The sequence below is a fragment of the Rhea pennata genome, chromosome 19 (genome assembly GCF_028389875.1).
Source record: "Rhea pennata isolate bPtePen1 chromosome 19, bPtePen1.pri, whole genome shotgun sequence".
Lineage (NCBI taxonomy): Eukaryota > Metazoa > Chordata > Aves > Rheiformes > Rheidae > Rhea > Rhea pennata.
Window position 1 is genome coordinate 6,674,643 of NC_084681.1, and position 25,727 is coordinate 6,700,369.

General features: G+C 37.0%; 1 protein-coding gene across 4 annotated transcripts in view; it reads left to right on the top strand.

Annotated features, from left to right (window-relative positions):
- Positions 1–25,727, top strand: part of SPAG9 (sperm associated antigen 9) — a 70,852-nt gene that overhangs the window by 20,973 nt on the left and 24,152 nt on the right. For 2 of the 4 annotated variants that reach the window (XM_062591456.1, XM_062591457.1), the window contains exons 3-9: positions 1,423–1,493; positions 10,790–10,884; positions 15,594–15,747; positions 19,556–19,766; positions 20,456–20,555; positions 21,675–21,796; positions 24,710–24,767. In XM_062591456.1, the coding sequence (XP_062447440.1) occupies positions 1,423–1,493; positions 10,790–10,884; positions 15,594–15,747; positions 19,556–19,766; positions 20,456–20,555; positions 21,675–21,796; positions 24,710–24,767 (811 nt within the window). Of the gene's footprint in view, positions 1–1,422; positions 1,494–10,789; positions 10,885–11,522; positions 11,719–15,593; positions 15,748–19,555; positions 19,767–20,455; positions 20,556–21,674; positions 21,797–24,709; positions 24,768–25,727 lie in introns of those variants that run through there. The other 2 variants (XM_062591458.1, XM_062591459.1) reach the window with 1 other exon arrangement.

Here is a 25,727-nt window from a genome sequence, read left to right on the forward strand (position 1 = left end):
ATATACTTTTTTATACATAGCGCTGTGAACACTTCTATATCAATTTGTTACTATTTGCCGCAAAGAGCTTTTATTCAATTGGGTAATGGTGCAGAAATGGAAGCTCTTCAGCCTTGCGTGTGTGTGTGTGTGTGTGTATATATATATATGTATGTAAGTATGTAAAAGGTTTGATTTGATACTTTCAGTGAGATTTGGGTAGAATGCAAAAAGTTTTGTCAAGGAACTTAATGTTCTTAAAGGAGCCAGGCTAGGAGCCTTAGCTTGACGATTACACAAATTTGAGTGTCTAGACAATTATGCATTTTGGTTTCAGCCCTCGAGTCTGGCAAAGACTTTGACTGAAACACACCTGCAGTATTGTGCCACAATGCAGAAATATGGAACAGAGAAATTGTCTGAGAAATAATTTTCAAAGGAGGCAGCTGGCAATAGCAAAATATGCAAATAGCAAAGAAAAAGCTGATATTTGTCTTTAGATAATGTGTGTTTGGCAATGAATCTCTACAGGTTTGTAAATTAAAAAAAAAAATTGGGGGGAGGGAAGGGAATAAGAAGCCTCAGTTACAGAACTTGAAACACATGGCTATATCAAGGGTAGTATGTTCTCAAATGTCCAAACAGAAAGAGAGAATTCACATCTTGGCAGATGAAAAAAGCTTTCTGGTTTAATTCAGTGTTGTGTAAGGAAAGTACTGAATGCTTTCACTTTTTTTGCATAATAGTTGCATAGAGATACCACTTTCTTCTAGCTTCTCTTAATATTAACTTTAGAAAAGTTTTGCTTGAATATGTTGGACATCACTTTTTGTAGTTGCCAAGAAATTAATCATATTTTCTTTCACTGTATGTATTACTCTGCTACTCAGTAGAACAGGAATGAATGCCAATGTAAAAGTCTTAGATGCCACAACATATGGCTTGAAATTACCTGACAATACTTTGTTATATTTGTTCCTGTTAAACACCTCTGGAGACTAATGTGGTTAAACTCTAGAAACCTGCCTAAAGCCTTAACTGGAGCTCACAGCTCTCATCGTAGATTTAACTCTCGTCATGTGACATGGCTTCTACCTCTTCTAACATTTTCGGTATGCACACGTAGACGCGTGAGAAGATCTTGACTGATGCAAGCAGTAAGCTGATACTTCACTGGAATTCCAGTCATTGGACTAGCAATCAGCTGGGGAAATAGTGTTTTGGTTTTTTATGAGGACTACAACTTGTAAGATTGTGATGCTATTGGTATATTCTACAAGCTCATGCACAAGAGTTTGAGCATATAGGAAAAGACATACTTTTTATCTGGTGCTTTGCATTTCATTAAGAATATTCTCAACCCTGGTCTGGTTGCTGTGTGCTAGGCAAGTCAAAGTCCCGTATATCAGAACTGATTTTTTTTTTTATTTTTTTTTCTTGCAGTTAGCAGACTTGAGGAGAGAGAGGCAGAACTCAAGAAAGAGTACAATGCACTTCATTCAAGACACACAGAGGTAGGTTGTTATGTCAAGATGAATTGAGAATACCTTTGAAAAAAATCTAGGTCTATGGAAAACTTCTGTTGTGAGAAACTGGGTAAACTAAAATGTCCAGTCATTTCCTCACTGATCACTGGATATTTTCATTGCTGGTGTTGGCTGTAGCCGGACTTCATTTGGTAGGCAGCTTTTATCTCTCACATCTAAGTGTCTATTTTCTTGTGTTGGTTTGAATACTCCTTTGTCAATTGTGTAGCTATTTCTCAGATATTCAAGCATTTTCAAAGAATGAGAGTTTATTTTTTCCTATTAAGTCAATACTTCAAAGCACCCTAAACTTCTCTGAAGTTTTAACCTTGTTACTTTTTCAGAAGTTTTCCCTCGGCATTAGTACCCTCAAAGGAACATACTCCTTCAAAATCTAGCCTGTTGCTGAGAGTCATGATTAACAGAAGCCCCTACTGTATTGCTTGCTGTTGAAAACAGTACTCACTACTAAAGATGGGCAAGCTTGGCTTTTTCTATGTTAAACTAAACAAAAGTAAATTAAATAAGCCATACTTCTTGAGCAGCCTCTAGAGCAGAAAGGGACTTGCGATGTGTTGATTTCAGTAGCAGGTCATCTTTCCCATGAAGGGATACTTAGTGTGTTTTAATGAGGCAATCAATAGGTTCTCCAGAGAATTGATTGCTCTGAAGTCCCCTTACTGAGGATGGTTCTTGTTCCTTTTACTCTGTGATCACTTTGTCATTGTTTAAAAGGTAGGGGAATACAACACTATTTCTAGTTTAAAAGACCCCATATATGGAGAGGGAAGGGAAACAGAAGTAGGATTTGGTTAACTTAAATGCTAGCAACCTTAAGAATATGGGTTAGGCATGTGAAACATTGTAATACAGGCAACTGAAAGTGGCTCAGAACCTCAACAGGCATAGTCTTGCATGACAAGACTTCTGCAGATCTTTAAGAAAACAGTCCACTACAGAAAAGTTTGAATCCATATATTTAGAGAAACCCTAATGTATTCAGATGAAGTTTTAAGTAATTAGTTTAGAATGTTGCATCTCTCAAAGTAGAGCTTTTTTTTTAGTAAAACAAGTGACATTAGGTAATGATGCTTACCTAATTTACAACATGAACTGTTCCTTGAAAAAGAGGTAAGCTTTATCTTGTTGTTTTGGAAGTAATTCAGACCTTAGGATACTATTTGCTTGCAAAATTCTCTCTGCAGAGTTCAAGTTGACTAAATGTGTTTGGCACCATTAATTCCATGAAATGCTAATGAAATGTTCTGAATATCTCTTCGTGTAGGTTTTGCTCCAAAATGGACAACAGCCTCTGCTGGTTTGATTCAAATTTATTAAATGCTTTTACCTCTTAAATTCACTTTCTTGGGTGTAGGGAGAGGTGTTTCCTTGGGCTTTATTATCACTGAGGTGACTATGTCCTTCTTAGAAATAAGTTATAGTATAATATGGCATATTCACTTCTCCTCCTAAAATCAGATCTCATTTTTTCTATGCTTCTTTCTTTCAGCACTTCAGTTGATTTGCTCTCCAGTTCCGGCACTTTTGTTTTTCCTTTCAGTATTGCATCTCTCTCCCTTTGTCTAGCCAACATTTGTCTAGCCCAAATAGTAAATTGGGGAGACAGACAACCTCATGTTGCATTGATTTTTTTTAAAAACAGACATCTTTATTTTGAATATTGCTGCTTTTGCCTATACAGACTTTGATCCCTGGCTTTAGGTGATAGGTTTGTGTACATACCATTACGGAAGTACACAAAAAGCTCAGATCACTAGCTGGCAGCTGCTGAAATACCTAGTACGTTAAAAATGGGGCATGGTGAGTTGGGGTAATGGGTTTGGGAGCTGAGAAAGCTCAGGTCTGGCATGGGGCTAAGGACTAAGAAAAGTTTCCAGTAGTGAGATCAATTGATAAAAGGTTGGGGGCCTGTTTAACAGTGGTGTGAATATGTGGAAGTTAACTACATACATCTTATCTTCAGTTGCAAATGCTTTTCTGAGCACAGTTAGACCACTGTCAGTTTTGTGAAGTATGAGCTTCCTGTGACCGTATTGCTTTGCTTTGGTTACAACATGCAGACAGTCTCAGAAGGAAGGGTGGCATGTTAATGCTGGTATCTGTGTGTTTAAGACTGGGGAACTGAAATCTAAAGAGACTATCTGATAAGAGTTCATTTTTCCTCCTTCCCTTTTAATTTTTGTTTCTCTTTCTCTAGCAAATTCTAGTGTTTTAGGTCTACTGGTAACTTAACTTTGTTTTTCTTTTGACAGAAGATACTCTGGCTAATATATTCAACCTATTTTAAATTATCAAGTGTATTGGATTAAATACATGTCTCAGTGAGAGTTTCTGAAACCTTGCCTATTTTCATATTTTTTGAGAAAATGTTAAACATAATCAGCTTCACTGCTGTCTTAGCGAGTAATCAATCTTTGGTACTTACTGAAATGACGGTTTTTCTTTCAGCTGACCAAATAATGGAGCTTTAGGAAGGTTTTTAGCTTCTTTAGCTGTTTGCAGTGATTGCTGTGACAGATATCTGATTAACTATGTGAGTTGACATGCGGTCTTTTAATTTCCAGTCAGGCTTCTGTATTCTGCTTGCCTCTGCTACTTGCTCCCCTCCCTATTCCCACCTCCCCCTCTGTCTCACACTTCAGTATTTCAGATTTGAATGGCTTTCTCCTCCAGCTCTTGACCTCACTGAGGGTCTGTAAGCATGTCCTCTTTCAACTGTAGCTGGGCTGGCTGAAGTAGTCACTAACCCCACCAGCCTGTGGCTGTTTCTTTGCTGGAGGTTAACTCTCAGCTAGTTTGCTCATGTGAATTGCATCTAAACCATTTCAGACAAGATGGACTGAGATGTCCTTCAACTATTTGAGCTGTGGGAAGGTAAAACTGATGTGAACCAGAGAACTGATTCCCTCACCTGTATATGCTTTGTGCTAAGTGCTAGGAGCTCCTTGGAGCTCAGCCTGCCAGAGACAGCGTTCTGCATTGCAGTTCCAGGGCACCTGCCTGCCCTAGCAACAAGGTGCTCTTTGCAGCTGCGGACAGCAGCACTGCATTTACTGGCTAGAGCTCTGGGAAGAGCCTTTAGCCACCTTCATCCTTCTGTTAAGTTAGCCTCTATCTTCCTTGCTGTTTTGCATAGTGGGAGATGAGCTAATGGGCTTGAATGCAGTAAATTCCCTAAAGCTTCCTCCCCCTAGTGAGCCTGTGCTTGAGCTAACTGTTTTAGTTTGAAATGGGTAAGGGTGCGATTACCTGAGCAGCTGAGTTAGCAGCTGGAAAGGTGGAGGGGCACTGGGGCTCTGGACTAGGCAGTTGGGAGGATAGCCTGTTCAGTCAGAACAAGATGTATGAATATACCTTGAACGTGTTCTTACATCTATGTTGTGATTCCTTGCTTAGTTAGCATGCTCTGTTCCTTTGTTTCTTCTCTGCTTACAACATATTTTGGTCTGATGTTGATCTTGCTCTGTTCTACTACTTAGAACAGAATAGCACAGATAAGCAATAAAACAGCTTGCTGGAGAACTACTGTAGTGAGTTTTAACTTCTAGAATTGACGGTGCAAACTATTGCTAACAGTTTCCTATAGCTGTGAATGACCATATGCAGTAAATGACCATGCAGCTGTAATGATGGTATGCTAGAAAGTTGAAGGGTTGACAGTGGTCTGATCTGATCTGAATGTTTTTGGACTTCTGCTCTGTGGAATTAAAAAAAATCTTATTATTAGATTATAGCTTATCTCAGATACTCCTCTGTATAATTGAAAATCAGTTGGCTCCATATACTGTCTGTATAAAAGCAACAGTTACTTGTAGACCCATCTTTTGCATGTACCTGTTGTCACTTCTTTGCCTTTGCTTGTAGAGTTGTGATACACTGCTGCTAGTGACCGTTTCAGAGCAAACCACACGTTGGAAGTAAAGAGTCATATTTTCTTTTGCTGCATAGTTAATGGGGCACCTCTCATAAGTATGGCAGTAGCTTTTTAAAAACTTGACTGAAGACACTATCTTTCAGTTGGAAAGCTGAGGAAAAGCAGTTCTCTGGCATTTACTTGACAATTACCTAACTCCTGTAGCACTTTACTGCACAGATTTCCAAAAGGAAACTTTTTTTTTTTAAGGAAATGCTTCTTTTTTGTCCTTTGGGAAATGCACAGCTAAGATATGGTTCGATATCTATCTTTCCCTGACATGCACGGTATGGGCTTAGCTTAATGAAGCATAATTGGGCCATGCAAGTTTCTCACTATTTTGCTCTGATACAATGTGACAGAACAGTGAGCTGGTCTCTGGTGTTGGCAATGTGCTTTGTCATGTTGATTTGGATAAACAAATATCCTGTCCCAGTGGATATACTGGAGTTAGTCCCAGTATAGGGAAATAAGAGAAGATTAAGTGAAGATATCTAATTATAGTTTTGACTAAGAGTGCATACACATCTTAGTCTCTTTAAGATTAGACTTTAGATATCTGCTTGAACAAATAGTTTTCCTAAAGCTTTATTCTAAGCATAATAGCTTGATATATAAAGCATAGATTTAAAATCTTTTAATGTGTCTGGCAGCAATGTCATCTTATGTTTGGGTAAAGATGCATCAAACTCGGTGGGAATGATGCTTTTTACTTAAGTGACAGGCTTATCACAAAGCCTTAAAAATACTAGAGTTGCATGGAAGTATGTTTAAGGCTCTTGTACTCACCAAGGAGATTCTAAAAATGTCTATTACGTTCTTAAAATCTAGATTATGTGGGACGCAGGAAGATCTATATATACGCAGTTGGTCACACATTCCCTGAGGAGGAGCTGTTTGTGCCAAACCTGATTGAATCTGCAGGGTGAACAGTGAGTGCTGAAGCCCAGAGCCTGGTCTAGCAGTGAAAGAATTAAGTTCTGTCCTGAGAGGTTTGAAAGCAATGGCACAAAAAGGAAGGAGGAGTAAAAGATAAAGGAAGGTAGAAAGGAGATGCTTTCAACCTGGTAAAGGAAAAAGATGCAGATAACAAAGCTGTAACATAGTACCTACTTTCTTTGTGACAAAGAAATGTGCATCAGATCTACGTGTAGTGGGAATAATCCTTTTTTTGTGGGTAGGAATAGCAGCTAGTGACAAAAGGCTTATTGTCCTTCATTGAATCCTGAAGTTTAAGATTAAAATAAAAATTGCAATGCTTTCCAGTTTAGTACTTTAGCTATATGAGGAAACCAAACTGAGCATGGTTATCACCTGAGTGACTTGCGTTTGAGGAGAAAGGCTCTCATATTCATGCTGTAATGTTCTCAAAACCTCACTCGAGTCAGTTTGGATGCTTTCTGTAAAATAATGAGCTAAAGAATGAATTTTGAAAATGCAGTTAACTATGTAAGGTGATTTATTTCCGCCCTCCTCCCTCTACCGCAAATTCTGAATTAACTCTAATCCTCTCTGTTAACAGTAATTGAGCAATGAACCTATAGCAATACCTATGGCTTACATACTGTATACTGAAGTATGGAGACTTGCAGATTTGCTTATTTTGCCATCAGTGTTATCTTCATCTGCAGAGCAATGCTGTACTTAGTCCTTTAAATTGACCTGCCCTGCAGCCTCTGTGGGTAACAAATATGATGAGACAGTTCAGTAAACAAAAGAAGAAAATACTGAAGGGAGAGAAGAAAGTAGGTTAAAAATGGGAGGTGTGCAGGTTTTACTGATCATATTTTTTGTGTATTAGCTTTTTGGGGGAATAGTAAGTCAGTTTCTGTCCACTGGCTTAAAAAAAAAACTAAACAAATTCTGTTTAAAACTTTAGCGTTTTAGAGAAACTAATAGCTGTGCTGCAGGCTGAAGTTTTTTTGGGTAAGTTGGATTTTATTCAGTAACACCTCCCCTATGTGAGCAGGATACAGCGTTGTATGGTGTGCACTTCAAAGATATGCATTATTTTTGCTGGGACTTCAGCAAAAATACTTCATCTGGATTATAATATTTTTACTGTGTAAAACTATATATGGGCACTGTCGGAACTCCTAATTTTGATTGTCTAAGTGGAACCAGAAAAACAAGAAATGTAGATAGGTGAAGGTGGAGCTTAGGGTTCTTTCTACTGTTTTGGCAAATGAGCAAGCCCTTAAAAAAAGGCTTGGGAAGCAAATGCAATTGTCATAGTAGAACAGTGCATTTGTATCATGTTGGAGGATAAATTTCATAAGCTTTTGACAGCAGTTAAAGTATATTACATAATGTTCTGCTAAAAATAGTAGGATAGGTTTTTCTTCTCAGAATTGCAATTAGTTCGGCTGAATGCAGAGAAATGCAAGATAGGTACAGAACCCAGTACTTACCCTGATTAATAGATATCCTATAAATAATTATATGCTATCTTAAGTCTCAGTTCACTGTGTGCAAAAAGAGACTTTGATCAGGAATACATAGTTAGTGCTGCTTACCAATGTTTGCAAAGAAAATGGTTTTAACTGAAGTTAATGGCATCTGAAGTCCAAGCTTACTGGCACTGGACACATCAGCACTGACTTGAAAGTAACGGGATGACGTGAGCTCCCAGGTTTGCTGAATTCAGTTCTCATGAATGTAAATGCCAAACACCTTCATGCAAGAAGGAAAAAAAATGAAAGTTTTATCATAATGTTTGTGGAAATGTTTTAATTGTATACAAATGAATCAACATAATATAAGTATGTATATTTATATAATAAATATGTTTTAATACCTTTAATAAAGGTATTCTAAAAGTGTGTGCATAGCTTTCTAGATTAACGAAGAATTTAGTTTTACAGAATAGGCATTTTTTCTGGGGTGGGAGGAGGGGAGTCTTTGAGCTGTGGCCTGAGTATGTATTGGGAAACGATTGCACTCAATTCTTGTGCTGTGCACCTATGACTTTGCTTTTTGTTCCAAGTGCCCTGTTCATCCTGAACATGAGTGCAGAAATGCGAGAATTACCGAATGGCCTGTGGGTTTCCCTTCAGAGCTTTTTAGTTTTCATTTTAAAGATACATGCCATTCAGTTTTAGCCTTTCGGAATGGTGATACCTGGTGTTCTCTCCGTGCATGTCTCAGATCAGTTACATAGCGAGTAGCATGATCCTTTGGCCAACTGGAATCGGGGTTCATTAAATATGTGCTCGTCTGCAGGAGTCGACATGTTGGCCCGTGGTTGTCTCCTTTAACAAAAAGAGCAACCAAGAAAAGCTCTTTTGGCGTGCTGAAAATCCATAGGTGTGCCATCCTTGTTATGAGAAGGCAAATTCAGATAACTTGAAACCAAAATTGTGTGTTTTGTTAGTGAGGGTAAATTGATTTGAATGCCAGAAGAAAAGGAGGGCGAAGAGATTCTGGCTTCATATTTCTGCCATCAGAAATAATCTGATCCTTAGTTTGTGAATTCATTTTTTTTAAATATTTAGGTGTGTATCATCTGAGCTTTGGTGCAATCCTTTTGTTAGGCTGTAGTGAAATGTATTGAGTGTCATATAGTGAGTTGTTAATATCTGCTGGACATTATTAAATATCTTAGTCTGCAAAATGGATTTGAACATAAACTTAGATATATGCTATTTTTAGTGAGTGTAACTTGCCCAATCAATAATGCATAGCCTACATATTGCTACTTTTCTTCCCGAGATTTTTTTTTCAGTTGAAGGATGAAAGCAGAATGTATACATTCTACAAAATAATCTAATTATATATATATTAAAAAAAACTGTTTCATAGAAAAGGTATGTCCATGTTTTGTTTACTGTCCTACTTCTCTAGAGACTTTGATTCTTGACTCAGTGTGGTCTAAAAGTCGTCTTTTTCTCTTGTAGAGCTATCTGAATATTTAGTTCACAGGAAGGTTCTGTTACTCTCAAATTACATTGTTAATGAATTAGTGATACAGCCAATAAGTTGATTGCTATGTCAGGAAAGTGGTTTAAACAACTGTCTTTGAAGATAGGATCTCCTTTAGCAAAATTGCAGAGGTGAAAAATGAGGGGAGTGTGCATCTGTGACCTTTTCTAAGCTGATGCTAACTTGGGAATAAATGGTCACAAATAACAATCCAAATAAACTCAGCTAATGTCTAAATTAGTTGTTGAGTTTTGTTATCTGATTGGATTTGCTAATAGAAGTGAAGTTCAATGCTAGAACTGTACAGAGCATTCTACTGGAATGATCTATGTCATTGCTGCTGATGGTACATCTAAGTATATTTTTTTAAACCTTATTTCCAACTCTGACTTCTAGCACACCTTGTCTTGAGGAAGAAAACCAAACAGTCTTTGTGTTGTTTTAGAGGGTTTAATGTTAAAGTAATGTAGAATATTCTCTCAATATTTTAAAATACAGACTAAAAGTAGACCTACTTGTTGTTGTATACTGGTGTAATCTTTAAAGCTTTTTCAATTGTGCCTCTTATCCAGAGAGCGGGAATGGTATGAATTGGCCTAATCTTAGTTGTTGTAGTCATGTGGTTGACCCAGTGAAAAACCCTATTGTGCCGAGCCTAAAATAATTCTTAAACTGCAGAATGCCAACATCTGACGTTGTTGTAATATGTTTTAAAGTTGAACAAAGTGTGGCCTTCCAGGTGAAAAGCTAGATCTGTTGACTTGTTCAAGTTTCATTTTATTCCTTGTTCTTATAGATACCTGAACTTTATTGTGAATCAAGGGAAGGTATGTTTAAACTGTTAATGGGGAGGTAGGAAAAGGGACTGACTCTAACAGCAGACCTGGTAATACAGTATGCTGATGTGCTGGTAGCAGGTACTACCCAGACTAGAAGCCAATTTGTTTTGAATTTAATTTGTTTGCAAATAAGAATTTGACAGATGTCAACCCCAATATTGGAGGTTCAAGTCTTGGTAAAGTTTGAAAATGCTGGCTTGTGTATTAGCCTTGCTTGCTTGCTTGCTTTCTTTTTTCCCTCCTCCTTCCCTATTCCTCTACTTAATATACATATGGTTATTGCTGGCCTTTGTAATCCTCCCTTACAGGTATTAAAAACTTCTGCTTGTAATACCGTGTGCGGTTTGTGTGCTATTAGGATGTTTCCTGTGCATGAATGCACAAAAGTTTTCTTTAAGGGGCTTCTCTTCTAGTTTACGGTGTTTAAATACCGTATAATCTTGCTTCTTTATTCACTTTTGTTTCTGAATGCTTTTAATACCTTTAACTTTGTAGGGAAAGACTATAATGTACTGGTCAAGAGTTATGCAGCTGCAGTGGGAATAAATGGTATTAAATATTTCTTACTGTTTCTTTATCACTTTAAACAGATGATTCACAATTATATGGAACACTTGGAAAGAACCAAACTTCATCAGCTAACGGGGGGTGATCAGCTAGAGTCCACGACCCACAGCAGAATTAGGTAAGCTTTGTTATGCTCTCACCCTGAAATGAAAGAAAATCCATTCATTTGTGTTTGCAAGACTTTGTTCTTTAATCCTACAACAACGGTTTGGCTGAATCAGAAAGATTTGTTGTATGATTGGAATGCAGTAAGAGAATAGTGTAGAAATCAGTAGAAAAAAGCTTTTGCTTTTGTGCTGCTAAATGATGAGATATATTTTATACGTCAGCCTTAAACAACTTCAGGCCTTTATTGTTAGTGTTCTTGTTTAGCTAGGTAGCAAAAATGCCAGCGGTTCTCCCCAGATGCTTGCCATCTTTCCGTTGCTTTGTGGCCAGCTCCTTGAAGGTGCTTATCCTGATACCCACTTGTTCCGAGAGCTCAATGTGAATATATTATGCAGATCCTAGTGCTTTCTAGCCAATGAAGCCCATGTGCAAGGGCGAGAGAATAACTCCGGAGCCGGCTGGGTGTCTGCGTCGCTGCATCGATGCTGCGAGGCGCCCGGTGCGCGGGGGGAGGAGAGAGGTGATGTCATTGCTTTGGAGCTGCTGCAGAAGAGTGCAAAGCCGCTGCTGATGGCATTGTTTTTGTGGCAGCGGCTGAATGACAGACTTTGCCTACAAAGATACACCCTCGGCCTCTGTGTAGCCTTCTCGGTTCCGGCGTTTCACCATGCCAGCACAGCGCCATGAATCCTGGATGCATGCTGCTATTTGTGTTTGGCTTCGTTGGCGGGGCGGTGGTCATTAATTCAGCTATCTTAGTGTCTCTCTCCGTTTTGCTGCTTGTGCACTTTTCTATTTCTACTGGTGTGCCTGCTCTGACGCAGAACCTGCCGAGGATACTCAGGTACTCTGACCTGCTGAACCGTAGCTTCCTCTGCTCGCTCTTGTTCTCTGCTTTCTTTCTGTTTTCTTTAAAACAGAAAGAGCAAGGATAGATTGGAAATGTAAATCATGTACAAATTTCAAATTCTTCTGTGAAGTTAGCATTTGTAGACCACGTTACAGAAATTTTCTTATACATTCAAATTTCACTGCATTTTGTTTAAGCAAGTACAACATCAGTTTATGTATTTCTTCAGAAAGCTATTTATCTTAGGGTGACCTGAAAAAAAAGCTGTGATAAAAGTAGTAAATAAAGCTCATGTTCAATGTATTGTCAGGTACTTGGCTGGTATCGTAGCTGTAAGTGGATGCAGACTGAGGCCTTGTATTAACACGTTTCATTCTTTTTTCATGTTATATTTACTATATTTATATTCTTATATAGGGTTGTTTAATTGATAATCTTAACTACGTGGTAATTAGTGTAGTGCATTTAAATTTCTGGCTATTTGTTGAGGAAAAATAATCTTTCATTATTTGAGCATTAGAGCTCTTAAAGCCTATTCACTATTGTTCAGCCAAATGTTATCCTCTCCTCTCTTTCTGTACTTGTATGGCAAGCTGCCAGCTCTGTCTGTCCTCCCTCAAGTTATGTTCTGTTTGTCCTAGTTGCCTGGAGCAGTAGCAGATACGCAGAAAACTATTGTTACCAAAAGTAATCTTGACATGCATTTTAGTATTATAATTACAAATGGAAAACAATTGTGAAAGTTTTAAAGTGTAGCTTTCTGACCTAAAAATTCGATACACTTTAACTATGTTTGTATAAATTTATTAACAAACTTTATTTGCTGAGAAGAAATGCTGAAAGTATTTTGTCCTCTGAAAGAGCAGCATGCCTTCTTTTGACTTCACTATGTGGCTAATACGTATTCTTTTTGTAGTGGGCTTTTTAACTTGGGTCTCTGAGCTCGTATATACTCATGTGTATGCATATTAAATACAGCTAAATAATAATAATAATAAAAAAAAAAATTGCAACTCTCTAGAGACTTATCCAGTTAGTAAGATCTTATTTGTTTAAAGAAGAAGAATCCTCCCAACCTTAAAACAACCCAAAATATTTAACTTCAGTTTCACAAATATTCAGACCTCTAAAATTTAAGTTGTCAACTGGTTTAAGAAATATACTTTTTGTAATGTATTTTTTGCTTCTCTGGGGAATGAATTTTTTTGTTTGGGGGGATGTGTTTCTTGGGGGTTAGTTGGAAACTGTTTCTTCCTGTAGTAGCTTTTTGGGGAATTACAAGAATTAAACTTATTTTTTAGTTAGTATTTGTATAAAAAGATAAAAACGTAGGATGGAGAAATGCAGTTGTAAAAGCAGTGTTTGTATTGTTTAAGTGTAGTCAGATGTTTTTAATCAGATGTTACAGAGCATCCGGTGTTTGGCCTAAAGATTCTGTAAATGCTTCAATGCATCAATTCAGAATATTAGTTTAACCTTTAAAACACATGCCTACCTTCTGCTTACTGAAACGTTTTCCAATATTTGTTGGACACTGGGGAAGTAAAAGGGGTTCTGCACTCTCTAGTCCATAACCAATGAAATAAGTTGAAACTGCTTTTAATTATTTAGAGAATACCTTTAATGCAGACATGCACATAGTAGGTTTTAATTTCCAAAATAATTCCTCCTTTCAAAACTGGTTTATGTGTTTATCCTTGACAAGTACCTGAACTCATTTTTAACATGTAAATAGGTTCATTTTAAAGGTTACTTAAAACTATCCTGCAGAAATGCAAGTCCTAGCTGAGGACATTTTTTCTGGGGAGTAGGGAGGAGAGGGAATACACTTTTAAAAATAATTCTTTCTTCTGATCACTGCAAAGAGGACAAACTGTGGCATATCCTGCAAGTAAGCAAATCTGGCTGTTTTGAACCACTGCTCTAGGAGGCGGTTTCCCAAGCTAAGAACCCTTCACAAAGCATGCTTTATCACTAGCTCGCTGTTAGACTAAAGGGTTTCAACTTGCCTTTTTTTCTTTGTACTGCTGAATTTCTTAACCAATGAAATGTTTCACTCCTTTTAACATAACCTAAGCTTAAGTAGTGTGTGTCTTTTGTTCCTCAGATGCACTAGAGTTGTGGGAAAGCTAAAGAAAAGCAGTGCTTGTTGTAATACTGGGAATTGCTGGAATCGACCTGTATTTGGTTGTGTTTTATGAAGTTTTTTCGGCAAAGTTACTGTTTCAACATCTGCAGACTTTGAGGTGTTTAATTTTGTAATGCTGACTGATTTTGCTTTACTACCTGCTTTGCTGTGCTAAACTGTTTTCCAATTAAAAACCTGCATTGGAATAATGCTATTGAAGGCCGATGAGGTCTGCAGATTGAGAATTAGTTGCAAAAATTTCTGTGACAGGAAGCTTCTTATGTCTGTACTGATAAGGTTCACACCAGTTGGAATTGTTTGCTATTCAAATATTATTTTCTTGGCATTGTAAAACTTGCCAAAAGGTGTTTGCTGCATACTTGCTAAATGTGTGCCCTTGACTACCTTTTCTCCTAAATTAAAATCTCTTCCCCATTCAACATTCCCTTTCATATTATTGAGTATAACTTATATGCACCTACTAATTTGGCATAGAATTTTGTTTAGGTATGTTTAACTTTTCGAAACTCTCAAAAAAGATACGAAGTTGTGATCTCACTATTTTTACAATACTAAAATATGTGGGATAGCTCTCAGATCTTCATACTTTGTCCCCTTTGTTTCTGCTGGAGTATTATTGGCGATGCTTTGTCTTCAAGTATGGCCTTTTTCCTGCTATCACTTGTGTGTCTATTTATCTTCTGCCTTTAGTATACTTAAGACTTTACTTGAGTGATGCTATGTAATTGCAATACTCTTTCTTACGGATTTCTTTGTTCGTACTGAACAGATACTTTGCTCTATCTCAGGTCTGTGCCCGGTTGTGTTTTTTCCTTTTCAAAGCTGGCTGCAGCATTATATGCATTGCATTCTTAGCAGTGTTTATCTCACAATAAGGAAGAATTAATCTTTTTTGCTCACTGATCCCACTGCTGAGCACCAGACTGGCTTTGCATTTTTTTTTTCTGGATCAATAATGAAGTTTTGGAATTTCCCAGCGTGGTTTGCCATGGAAAAATGGAGAGTGGAAAAATAGTGTAGGGTTGGGAGGAAGTCACTTGCCTTTCCTACTGTCAAAGTAACACTTAAGTCCTAGGTCATGTAACTTTAAGCCAGTGCTGCTGCTTAAAGAAGCAGTTATATCCTGTCACTGGTTATATTCTCTCTGCTTAGGCGCTTCTCTCCCTTAGGCGGACACAAATGTTTGTGCAACCTTTATGTGAACAAGAATGGGGAACTGATCTCTTAATTTTAAGTATTTTTGGCTGGGTGGTTTTAGCTTGGGTAATTCCTTGACCCAGTTTTCTGCATTTACACAAATGCGTATGATTTGCATCTTCTTTAGAAGAAAAATGTATTTAAAATGTTGTAATGAATGGATTTCAAGCTGATTGCTTGTCTTTTTCTGAATAATTCAATTAGTGATTTTAAGGAAACACTTTCATCTTGCTTTTTTGTTTGTATTTGGTTTCTAGGGGATTTCTACTCTAGACTAGCTTAGGTGCAGTGAAAACTGCTGCCTAAAACTGTAGAATAGATGATTTGTGGTTAATTGGAGTATGTGAAATTAGAATTATGTGCTGCAATACAAATTGTGTATCCTGCATTGCATATTTAAGAGTATTGTATGAATTGTTGAAATTACAATTTTACCATTTCCTAGCTGATTTTAAAAACATGCAGAACAAGAAATTGTTTGACAAATGAAATAGCTGGTGATCTCAGTCTCTCTTTCAAACAGAAAGGAGCGTCCAATATCACTGGGCATCTTCCCATTGCCTCCAGGAGATGCACTACTGACGCCTGAGACCCAGAGGGAAGCTGGGGAGACGCCTGGATCAGAACACTGGAAATTCCACGAGCTAAGCCAGCCGCGGTCCCACACCAGCCTAAAGGTGAGTAGTTAGCCTGTCTGCCTTGCATATTAGGAGAAATCCTCAAAACAGACTACTAGAAGAAACAGTTTGTGTTGGATTTTCAGTATGTGTGTGGTAATACAAGGTAGTTCTGTTCTCTCTCTCTCTTTTTTTTTTTTCCCCTCCCCTGTCTTCGATTAAGGACCGTTTCCAAAAGCTGGTCACCTGTTCTTTACAGGCTAGGTATGTAACTAGATAGTATAAACAGGTCTGCTGATTTAATGTGGTGTTAGAGGGAAATCTTTGATTACTGTAGAGCTATAGAGGCAGCAGTGTAATAAAGCCTTTGCCTACTAACAGGAATGTAGTGTAGTTATACCACAGAGTTGAGAATGACTTAACTTTCCTGAATTAGCCTATGATATGATTTTTTTTTTCCTTACATGTAGCTTGGCTATAGTTCCTCCAATTGTTTTCCAGTCCAGCAGTGTTGGGGTGGCTTAGAGAAAACAAGTGAGAAGAATGGGGAGAGTGGAGGTGGAGTGCAGTGAACCTGGAAGGCAGGACTGTGGTGCAGTAATGCAGCAGGAGAGGGGAGAGCCGCAGCAGGAAGGATTCAAAATGTATAAAAGTCTCCCTATATCTTTGTGTTGGTGAGCAGTTTGGAAGGCTGTGATTGTACTTTTATATCTGAAGATGCATGCAGCAGCTGAAGGTAATTTCTTCCTATGTGAATGTAACATGTAGTAGAAGAATATTATAATAAGTAAAAGCTCTTCAAAAAATTGATTTTTTTTTTTCCCTAGAAGGGATATGGAGATAATAGGAAGAGTGGTGGCTAATTCTAAGCAGACACTAAAGTGACAAAATCTTAAATTCAAATGGTTGACTATGACCAGCTTGGGATCTTAATTCAGTCAGCTGTTCTAAAATCTGTCAGAATTTACAGCCTAGACTTATAACTAACAGTAGGTAGAGCTGAAGTGTAACAGGAAATCTCTATCTTCTGTCTCCTCAAAATTTTAGTGGTTACTATAAATTGTTAAAATAGATTTTGTAGTTTAATCCTTCAAAAATACTGTACTATAAAAAAAATTACATACAACAGCATAAACTAATCTTTTAAACATAGATGGTTAGAGTAAGTTCTTCGGGTCCCAAGCATCATCTTTGCTTTATAGATGTGAGTATAAAATAGTCCTGCAATAAACCTATTGAATATATTGCGTGATACATTGAGGTCATCACCAGGATTTGACTTTTCCCCTCCTGCCCCACTTCCTTTAACATCAAGTTCAAGGCATTGGCAAGATGCTGCTGCTTTCAGGTGTCTGTTTTTCATTTATGCCTGAACATTTCCTTGGTGGACACGGATTCCTCCAAAAACATCAGAGTAGGTGTTGGGAAATACAGACTAAGACTGGGCAATCTGTAGCTTTGTAAGGTAATAACATGAATGGATATCACTGGAAGGCAGCATACAACTGTGTACCATTCTGTGCTGTCTCTTTCTGCATATCGTTGCACATGAGCTACTGCTTCTCCAGATTCAGTGACCTGATTTTTAAACTAACTTGTCAGTTTTCAGGAAAAGTGGAAGGTTTTTTTTTTGATTTTGTCAGATTGCTTAAAAAGCAATGGCTTTGCTAAAGCATTGACTTTCAATCATTGTCTTTGAGATGGTATTTTGATTTTCGTGTGGTTAGTGGAATTGTATTTAATTTTCACTGATTTCCAGAACAGGTGTTCATGGTGGCTCAATGAGCATAGTTTCCAAGATTTAGCTAAGAAATTCAGTAGATAAAGCAAAATCAGAAACTTAATGTATGGGATTATTTGAAATTCCTGTAAATAAAGGACTGTGTGCTTTACCACTTTTCTTCGAGCTACCATACTATGTTTCCTGTGTGAAAGTCAGTGGTCATGTGCTGCACTGGTGCATGGTGCTGTTAGTGGTGCTTTGGAATACAAAGATGAAATGTTTAAGTAGAGCCAAATTTTTTTGAGGTTTTATTCCCTGTGCTCTGGATTCCCTTGGTGAGAGGTGCTTTTTCCTCCTTCTATAACTGTTTGCAGAATGATTACTAGTGATTGAACTTCATCAGCTCAAAAGGCATTTGGGTAAATTGTGTAGCTGTTTTTAGAAAATGAATACCAAGTGTCTAGTGTAACCCCTTAATATGTGGATTTTGTGGCATGTTTTTTCTTACTGCTTTGGAGATGTCTGTTAGTTGACTGTTTTTCTGAATAACTTTGTCAGACTTTCGTTATTTTGGAGTTTACTAAAAAGATGAAAACTAGTAGTAAGTTTCTAAGGCTGCAAATTCCTTATGAGGATGCTGCTGCAGGGATGCAAGCTTTTTGTTTAAGCAGATATACATAAACTATATACAACTTTTTTTTTTCTTCTTCCCTCGAACTTTAAAAATGTTATCTTGCAAGTAAACTCCAAAAGCAACAATATGGACTCTACAAGTCCAAATACTCCTAAACCAAGTACATGCGAGAACGTGTTTATGCACAGCCTTGGCTTGCTTTTCAAGAAGGAAAGGAAATGGAATGTGGAGATTATTTTGAAGGGATACTAGCAGTACAATGAATTCATACTTCAGAAAATCTAAACTTGCTTCATCCTTGACAAAAGTTTTATTATCCTGAGCTAAAAATACTTGCTCTTTAAGTGTCATGGAATGTCTAAGAGTCTTGCTTTCACCTTAGATTCACAAACAGAACCTTAAAAGAACTTTTTGTCAAAACTTACGATTTGTTTTCCACATACCAGTCTCAATGTTTCATCTTAATCTTCTAAAGAGATTCTTCTAATAGTGAATACAAGAAAATTGACTTGAATGGACAGTCTGTTTTCACATCTGCAGTGGTTCCTTGTTCACCAATATGCTAGTGTTTTAAGTTGCAGTTAAGACGTCTAGATGGTGGTATGATTCTGATCGTGGAAGAGAAGTAAAACTAAATGAAAGGAGCCAGGGTCAGAAAAAGGATGCTAGTATCACTGGTAGCAACTTCTAGTTACATTAAGGGCAGCCTCGCCCTGGCATTGAACAGTCTACCCTGATGCAGCCCTATCTCTGTGTAGTACTCGGTCTTGAGTCCAGTGACTAGATATTTCAGATATTGACCAGATACTTTCCGTATTTTTCGTTCTCCATACAGTGCCACTGTAATGTAAAGTGTTGCCCAGTAATCAAGCCCTAAAAAGGAGCTGTCAACTCATGTTCTTATGAAATCAGATCAGATAAGTAGTCATTGCTATTGAATATCTCATTTAAACTGTTTTAAGCACTTACCAGTCTGAATTCTAAGCTCTGGATGACATTGAGAATGAGTGAAGAACTTGCAAATAGTTAGTTCTATACTAGATGAATCAATGTTCTGTATCAGTGCTTCAGTGTTTACTTCTCAAGAAGTTGTTTTAAGGTATCGTGCACTTTGAATAGTTAAACTTCAGAGTTTTCGGGAAGCTATCAGGAGTTCATTGTGAAGTTAGAATTATTAATTTACAGGTATCACCTGCTGTCTGGAAGACTTAATGGACAAACCTCAAACTTTTGACCATGCTTTATCAGCCAAGGTCGAACATTAGGATTAAAATAAAGGGATGCTTTAGGTAGCTATAACCTCCTTAACTGGCATGACACTACAGCTGTAGTGTCCAGGTGATGTTGCCAGCACTGGCTTAAGGTATTGTTTCCATTCCTGTTTCTTTACGTTTCCATATGTTTTAGTATAATACACTCATTTTGGCACTTACTTTTTAATTTCTATCCCTAACCCTCCTAATAGTTCTGTAACTTATGTTGATTTTATCAATGATAATGTTCAATTTTAGGATGAGCTCTCTGATGTTAGCCAAGCAGGCTCAAAATCTACTACTCCAGCATCAACAGCTGCTTCGGATGTACCTGCACTGCCTGCAGAAACTCCCCAAAAGGAAGATATTGAAGGGCTTGCAAAGGGCGCAGATGTGCCAGATGAGAAGCTGGACATAAGCAAGAATATTGAAGTACAGGTAGCTCAAGAGACAAGAACTGTGTCCATTGGTAAGCTGCTTTAACTTTTTAGCATTATTAACAGGCTTCATATGTTATCCATTAGAAAATATCTTTATTATTGTGCCAGAAACTAGATTTTTTTTTAATTTAGTATTTTTCAGGAGCACAAAATATAACAGGTATGAGTCCATTGTTCATTGGTGACTTTAGCCCTTTTTCTTCTAGAATTAGAATTACTTATGTTATTTCTTTCTGAGCAGCAAGAATGACACTCATCTAGGCAAAGCTGTGAAATGAGATGGACATCTGCTTTGTTTCAAATGCTGAAATAGTGGGGAATAAGGAGCATTTAGAGATAAAGGCCTTGTCTAAAAGTTGAATTCTTACTCTTTTCCTGTAAGAGTTGCAACTGAACTGTTACTCAGTTACAGGCAAGAGTAGTGTATAATCAGCTTACATGCCAAAGAGACTTAAACCTTCTCAGAACACTGGAAAACTGCATTCAAATCTTTGCTACATGATTACATTTTAATGGATGACTCGAGTTCAATTCAAGTGAGACTTGCTTGGAAATTCCGGTGTCTGTTCTGGAGCTGTCATAAAATCCATAGGTTTTCTTACTTAACCAATGACTCATCAAGCCAGCTATTGATGGGAGTCTGTTAATGATTATTACTAATGTTGTATGTCACAAAGTTGTTGTGTTTTATGGAAATGTATCACTTGCTTTTCCTAAGGTGGAAATGAAAATGAAGAAAAATCCGAAGTTCAAGCAATTATTGAGTCAACTCCAGAGTTGGATATGGATAAAGATCTCAGTGGATACAAAGGTTCCAGGTAAATCATGTGTTGTCCTTTATGAGTAGGAAGACCATTTTAGAAGGTACCAGAGTTCAGCTTTGAACTTGCGACTTGTTTTGGACTTTTAACAGCTTGAGATCATGTATTATATAATAAATTCCCTACTTCTGTGACCTTATTTCTTTTCCTGAATACCTCAGGAGATTTTATATACAGTAGCAGTTTTTGCTGCTACTTCTGAAATGAATGTTCAGGGTACTTCGTATAGCAGTGGTCTTAAGAAGGTAAAAATACTTACTCCATCTTCCCAGCGAAGGGTGTATATCAGAAAGGTGTATATCTTTTCTCCCTAGATCTAAGTTTAAAAACTAGTTATTTTACAGATTACATTCTTGCGTTTTCACCCATATCTTTGCCATCTGTGCTTATTTGGCAACTACTACAGTGTTTGTTTATCAAATGCCACTGGTGTGCTCCCAGTGTTGATGGAATGCTTTTGCCTAGGTCCGAGTCCCTGCTATTTTTTTTTTTTGTATGTGAAGGATAACATTCTTTTCAATGGGGCTTTAGAGCTTTTAAAATTGTCATGTGCTGTTTCAGTAGTAGGAGGAGTGTCTGACCCTTTAGGTGAGTGAACAGTTCAGGATCTAGCTGCTAGTCCCTGAAATAATTTGCTCTGGTTTTCATTTTGGGAGTTACCTTGTATAGTGAATGTTAACGGTTAAAAGTCTGTGTGTGAAAGGAAGTCCATTTCTGGCCAGAAGAATATTTTGATCTCTGAATACTTAATCTTTTGTGTTTCTGTGAAGTTAAATGACTCCCTACTTGGCTGAACTATTTCTTCTTTAGGCACTTAGACTGACTAAGCTCTGATTGAAGTTCTGGATGCCAAACTTGATAGTCTCTCATTTGTTAAAATCCAGACAGCTCCAAATCCACAACCTACTCCAAGTTTGGGGTCTTGGTGCCAAAGCAGTATTTGAAAATAAAATTTAGGATTCCCAGCCAACTGGCAGCTTCTGAAAGTTTTCTACTTTTTTTTTAAATGTGGTAACAAATGAACTGCAAGTAAAAACATAAAGAACACTTTTTCTTCAGTGTGGGAGTAGTTTCTTCCTGATTTTTGTGATTTGTTTGTTTTCATTCTTTCAATAGCACTCCTACCAAAGGTATAGAGAACAAAGCATTTGACCGTAATACAGAGTCACTCTTTGAAGAGCTATCATCTGCTGGTTCTGGCTTAATTGGAGATGTGGATGAAGGTGCAGATTTACTGGGTAAGACAGATGATTTAAAGACAGTGCATTTAGTGTAGTGGAGTAACTTTTCCTGGTTAATGGTGTGTTTAAATTATTCTTACTAGATTTGCTGTTAGGATTCATTTGTGTTAACCACTTTGGATGACAAAGATTTTGTTAGAGTTATGTGAAAAGGGGTGTGCGTGTGTGTTTCTTTCAATGTGAGAGTATTGACCGTAATCTTTTGGAGCACTTAAACTATTCTCCATTTTAGTTTTCCTCTAATGGTGTTGGACACAAGGATGTGTCTGGTGCTAAAAAAAGAGAAAAATTGCCATTTTTTCCTACCAAAACTACTTGTTGCTTCTTGTGTGCTAGCAAAATATGTTTGGGGATATAATTATATTGGAAACAAAAGGTCATTTGAAAAATGATCTGTCTATACATGGCCTGAGTCTAGTACTATAACAAGGCTATGTCAGTGTTCGGCCTCATTTTGTAATAATGTAAGTAAGTATTTTGGAATGTATAGAATGCAGATGTGACTCTTGCATACTTTAGAAATAGTTTGTATATGGAAAAATCAGGGTGGGTTTTCTCTTCTGAGAGGACAAATTATTACTGTTTTTTGAATTGTTTTGTGAGTACAATCTTGGATTTCTAGTGGTTTGGTGTTCCACTAGAAACTTACATGGAGTAGGTAATATTTCTGCAAGGTATAAGTCGTCTTCAGTGATGGGGCCCAGTTCCAATCTAAACTCATGGATTTCCTTTGTTACTCTGTACTACTTTCAGTTCTGAGTAATGAGGACCACCCCATCCTAGCTGGAACATAGTTCATCCAAAACTCCTGTGTTCTGTCACAGGAACAACTAATAACACTTTCTTCGTGCAGAAATATACACACTGGAGAAAGTATTATCACTTAGCTACTACCTGATGAAAAAAATGCTTTGTTTTCTGTGGGTAGAGTAAAATGTAGCAGAAGTTTGTTACTGACTTTCTAAGCAGTTTTTTTTTCCCCGAATAAAGCCATTACTATAAAGCAGGAGCATCCTGACTGCATTTATTATGCAGAATGTATTGATCTAATAGTATTAGTATACAATCACATTTCTTTACAATACAGCCACAGTCAGAACTAATCTCTGTTACCTGAAAGCCACATTTGCATCCAGGTTATTTGGTGGAGATTTTTGGCATTGACTTCCTTCTAAATGAACATTAAATTTTAGGTTTGCTTTCTGTAAAAATAGTTAATTGAGATTCTCTAATCTGCTTTCTCTTGGGCTGCATACCCAGGGGAATATTCTGGTGTGTATGCTTTCTTTATTTAAAAAAAAAAAAAGAAAAAAAAGAAAAAAAAAACTTTGAAATTTATTGCTTCTACAGTTAGGCATTCTTGGCTGCTGCTTTCATATAATGCATTCTCGACATTTTTTCCCTGCTTGGTAACATTATTTTTGCCCTTCCATTCCTGGCTTTCTTTTTATTTATTTTTTTTTCCTTTTTCCTCACATTGTAAAGGATCCTGAAACCAGTTGTAAATCACCCTAGGTACTTTTTATCTATGAATAAGTGAAAACATTTAAAAAGCAATATTTATTTGAATAAAAACTTCTTGATTGTAGCATAGAGGAATTTGATTTCTCCAGATATTGTTAAAGTAACAGTAGCTGATCTAAGTTACTTCAGTAACTTAATGACACTTATTTTTAATCCAAAATTCAGAGAAATTCTGAGATGGAGCTTTGACTTGCATGTCTGTTTCAGTTCCATTTTTGTTATTTTTTTTTGTTGTTATCATCACTTAGATCTGTGGTTATCAAAGCTGTTTGAAAGGCTGTGGTCAAAGACTATTAAAAAGACCTCCACAACTAAGATACTACTTTAGTTCTGTTAATCTCAAATTGGGGTACATTGTGCATTTACCAGAGTGGTAGTAATGATAAGTTTAATTTGAAAACAATTTTACTATAGAAGATGTAGAATGTTTTATATTTAAAAGCTTGGGTTTTTGTTCTGTTTTTTGTTGGTATTACTTTAGGCATGCAAACAGATTAAGAAATTATTTTCCAGAAATTTAGGTGATACTGAAGTAATTAAGTAAAAAGAAATACCAAGCCTTTTAGTAAAAGTTCATAATACACATGCTACTATGAAAAACCTGAACTTATCTTTTATCTAAGTACTGCGCTTCTAAATTAGTTCAGAAATTAAGATAGTCTTTTAATTATTTTTATAAGTAGTCTAATCAATGAACAAGGTCATGATGTGTTCTTCTTTTTTAATGCCTGTCTTTCCTATGAATTCTGCTTCTAATCACATCACATTTCACTTCATATTTTTGGTTGTGGCTTTGAATCCAAAATTATTTCTTAAGGCTAAATATTTTATTGCTCTTTAGTCATACTACACCTTACATGAACTGTTTCTTGTTCTTGTTTTTGCTCTACATGGAATGCATGGGCATTAAAGACCGTAATTTCTTTGGTAAGGTATCATTTGCTCTGGGGAGGTCTGCAGGGCTTTTGCATTCTGAGCTTTCTAATTGAGCATGTCTAATGTCTAACTGACGTACTTCTGAATGTAGCACATGATGTAAAAGACGTTTGAGTGTTATGAACTTATTTATTGGTGCACAAACATTTCTCCATTGATGCCATCTTTGTTTTTCAAATTAGTAGTACTGTAAACTCTTTAAAATGTATAGAATATTTGGAATTAGCACTAGCCTGTCATCTGTGCTTAGCTAGGGCTGTGTTTAGGCTTCAGTTGAAGATGCAGGGGGAAGCGCTAATTGTAGAAGGTAGGTCCTTGAACTTTAGCTAGCTTACAGTTTTTCTGACAAATTTGTCATACTTAAATTCAACTGTTCTTAAGCAATGGCAAAACATAAGTTGTAAAAATGTCCATTTCTATTTGCTAAATTATTTTGTTTTCTTTGGAAAGGAATGGGTCGTGAAGTTGAAAACCTTATTTTAGAAAACACTCAGCTGTTGGAGACAAAGTAAGTGTGAATGTGTGTATTTAAAAAAAAAATCTACCCTGTTTTGTTCATGCTTTTCAAATAAATCCCCCTTTAACTGTGACTTTATGTAATGCTGAACTCGTATCACTCGCTAAATATTATGCGTGTGTCCTCAAAGCTCTCCACAGCCATCTGTTTTACCCCTCTATGGGAAAGCAGCTATTTACTTGATTTGTCCTTAACTTGCCTGTGTACTTGCTCCAGAGACTTATGTTGATCTCTGTGAATGCCTTCTGTCTTTACCATACAACAGAGGCAGATTCATAATCGGTGTGGAAGAGGAGCGTAGCGCTGTATCTAACTGTATAGCCTATCTTTATCATGTGATCAGGAGTGACAGCATGACAGAGTTGTGTGAAATAGGTGGTTGTCCATCTTCCTTTCTTCCTCTTTCCGAGCAAATCCACATCTTCGTATTTGGAACACTTAAATGGTACAAATGTACCTTCAGTTTTAAGAGTGGTGGTGGTATAAGTCTTGGGAGTTTTTAGGTATATTTAGCTAAATAAATAGCTTAATTGGTGTTTTTCCTTTTAGAAAATTTGAGAATTTAGGAACAGGAAGCAGAGACTGGCTCTGTTCTTTTAAGGCTACAAGGAATGCAGTGCAATGCTGTAGTACAAGGTCAGCTCTCTGCCTTTTCTGTGAGCAGTGCAGTTGTAACTGCAGTAGGCCAATCCATTGGAATGCTCTTGAGGGTTTCAACCTCTTTGTAAACTGCTCTGACTCGTTGGTAATTTCTTGTAATGCAGTGGTACCAGAGTATCTTGTAAAGGTTTGATGCGAGGGAGGGTTTGGCCTGTTCCAGAAAGCTGTAACTCTTCATAGCAACTCTATGCAAGAAATTCATTTGTAGATCTTAAAGTTCAAGATCTTAAAGTTCAAGAATAAAATTAAACTGAAGCTAAGTTTACTATGAGACTATAGTCATCCTTTTAA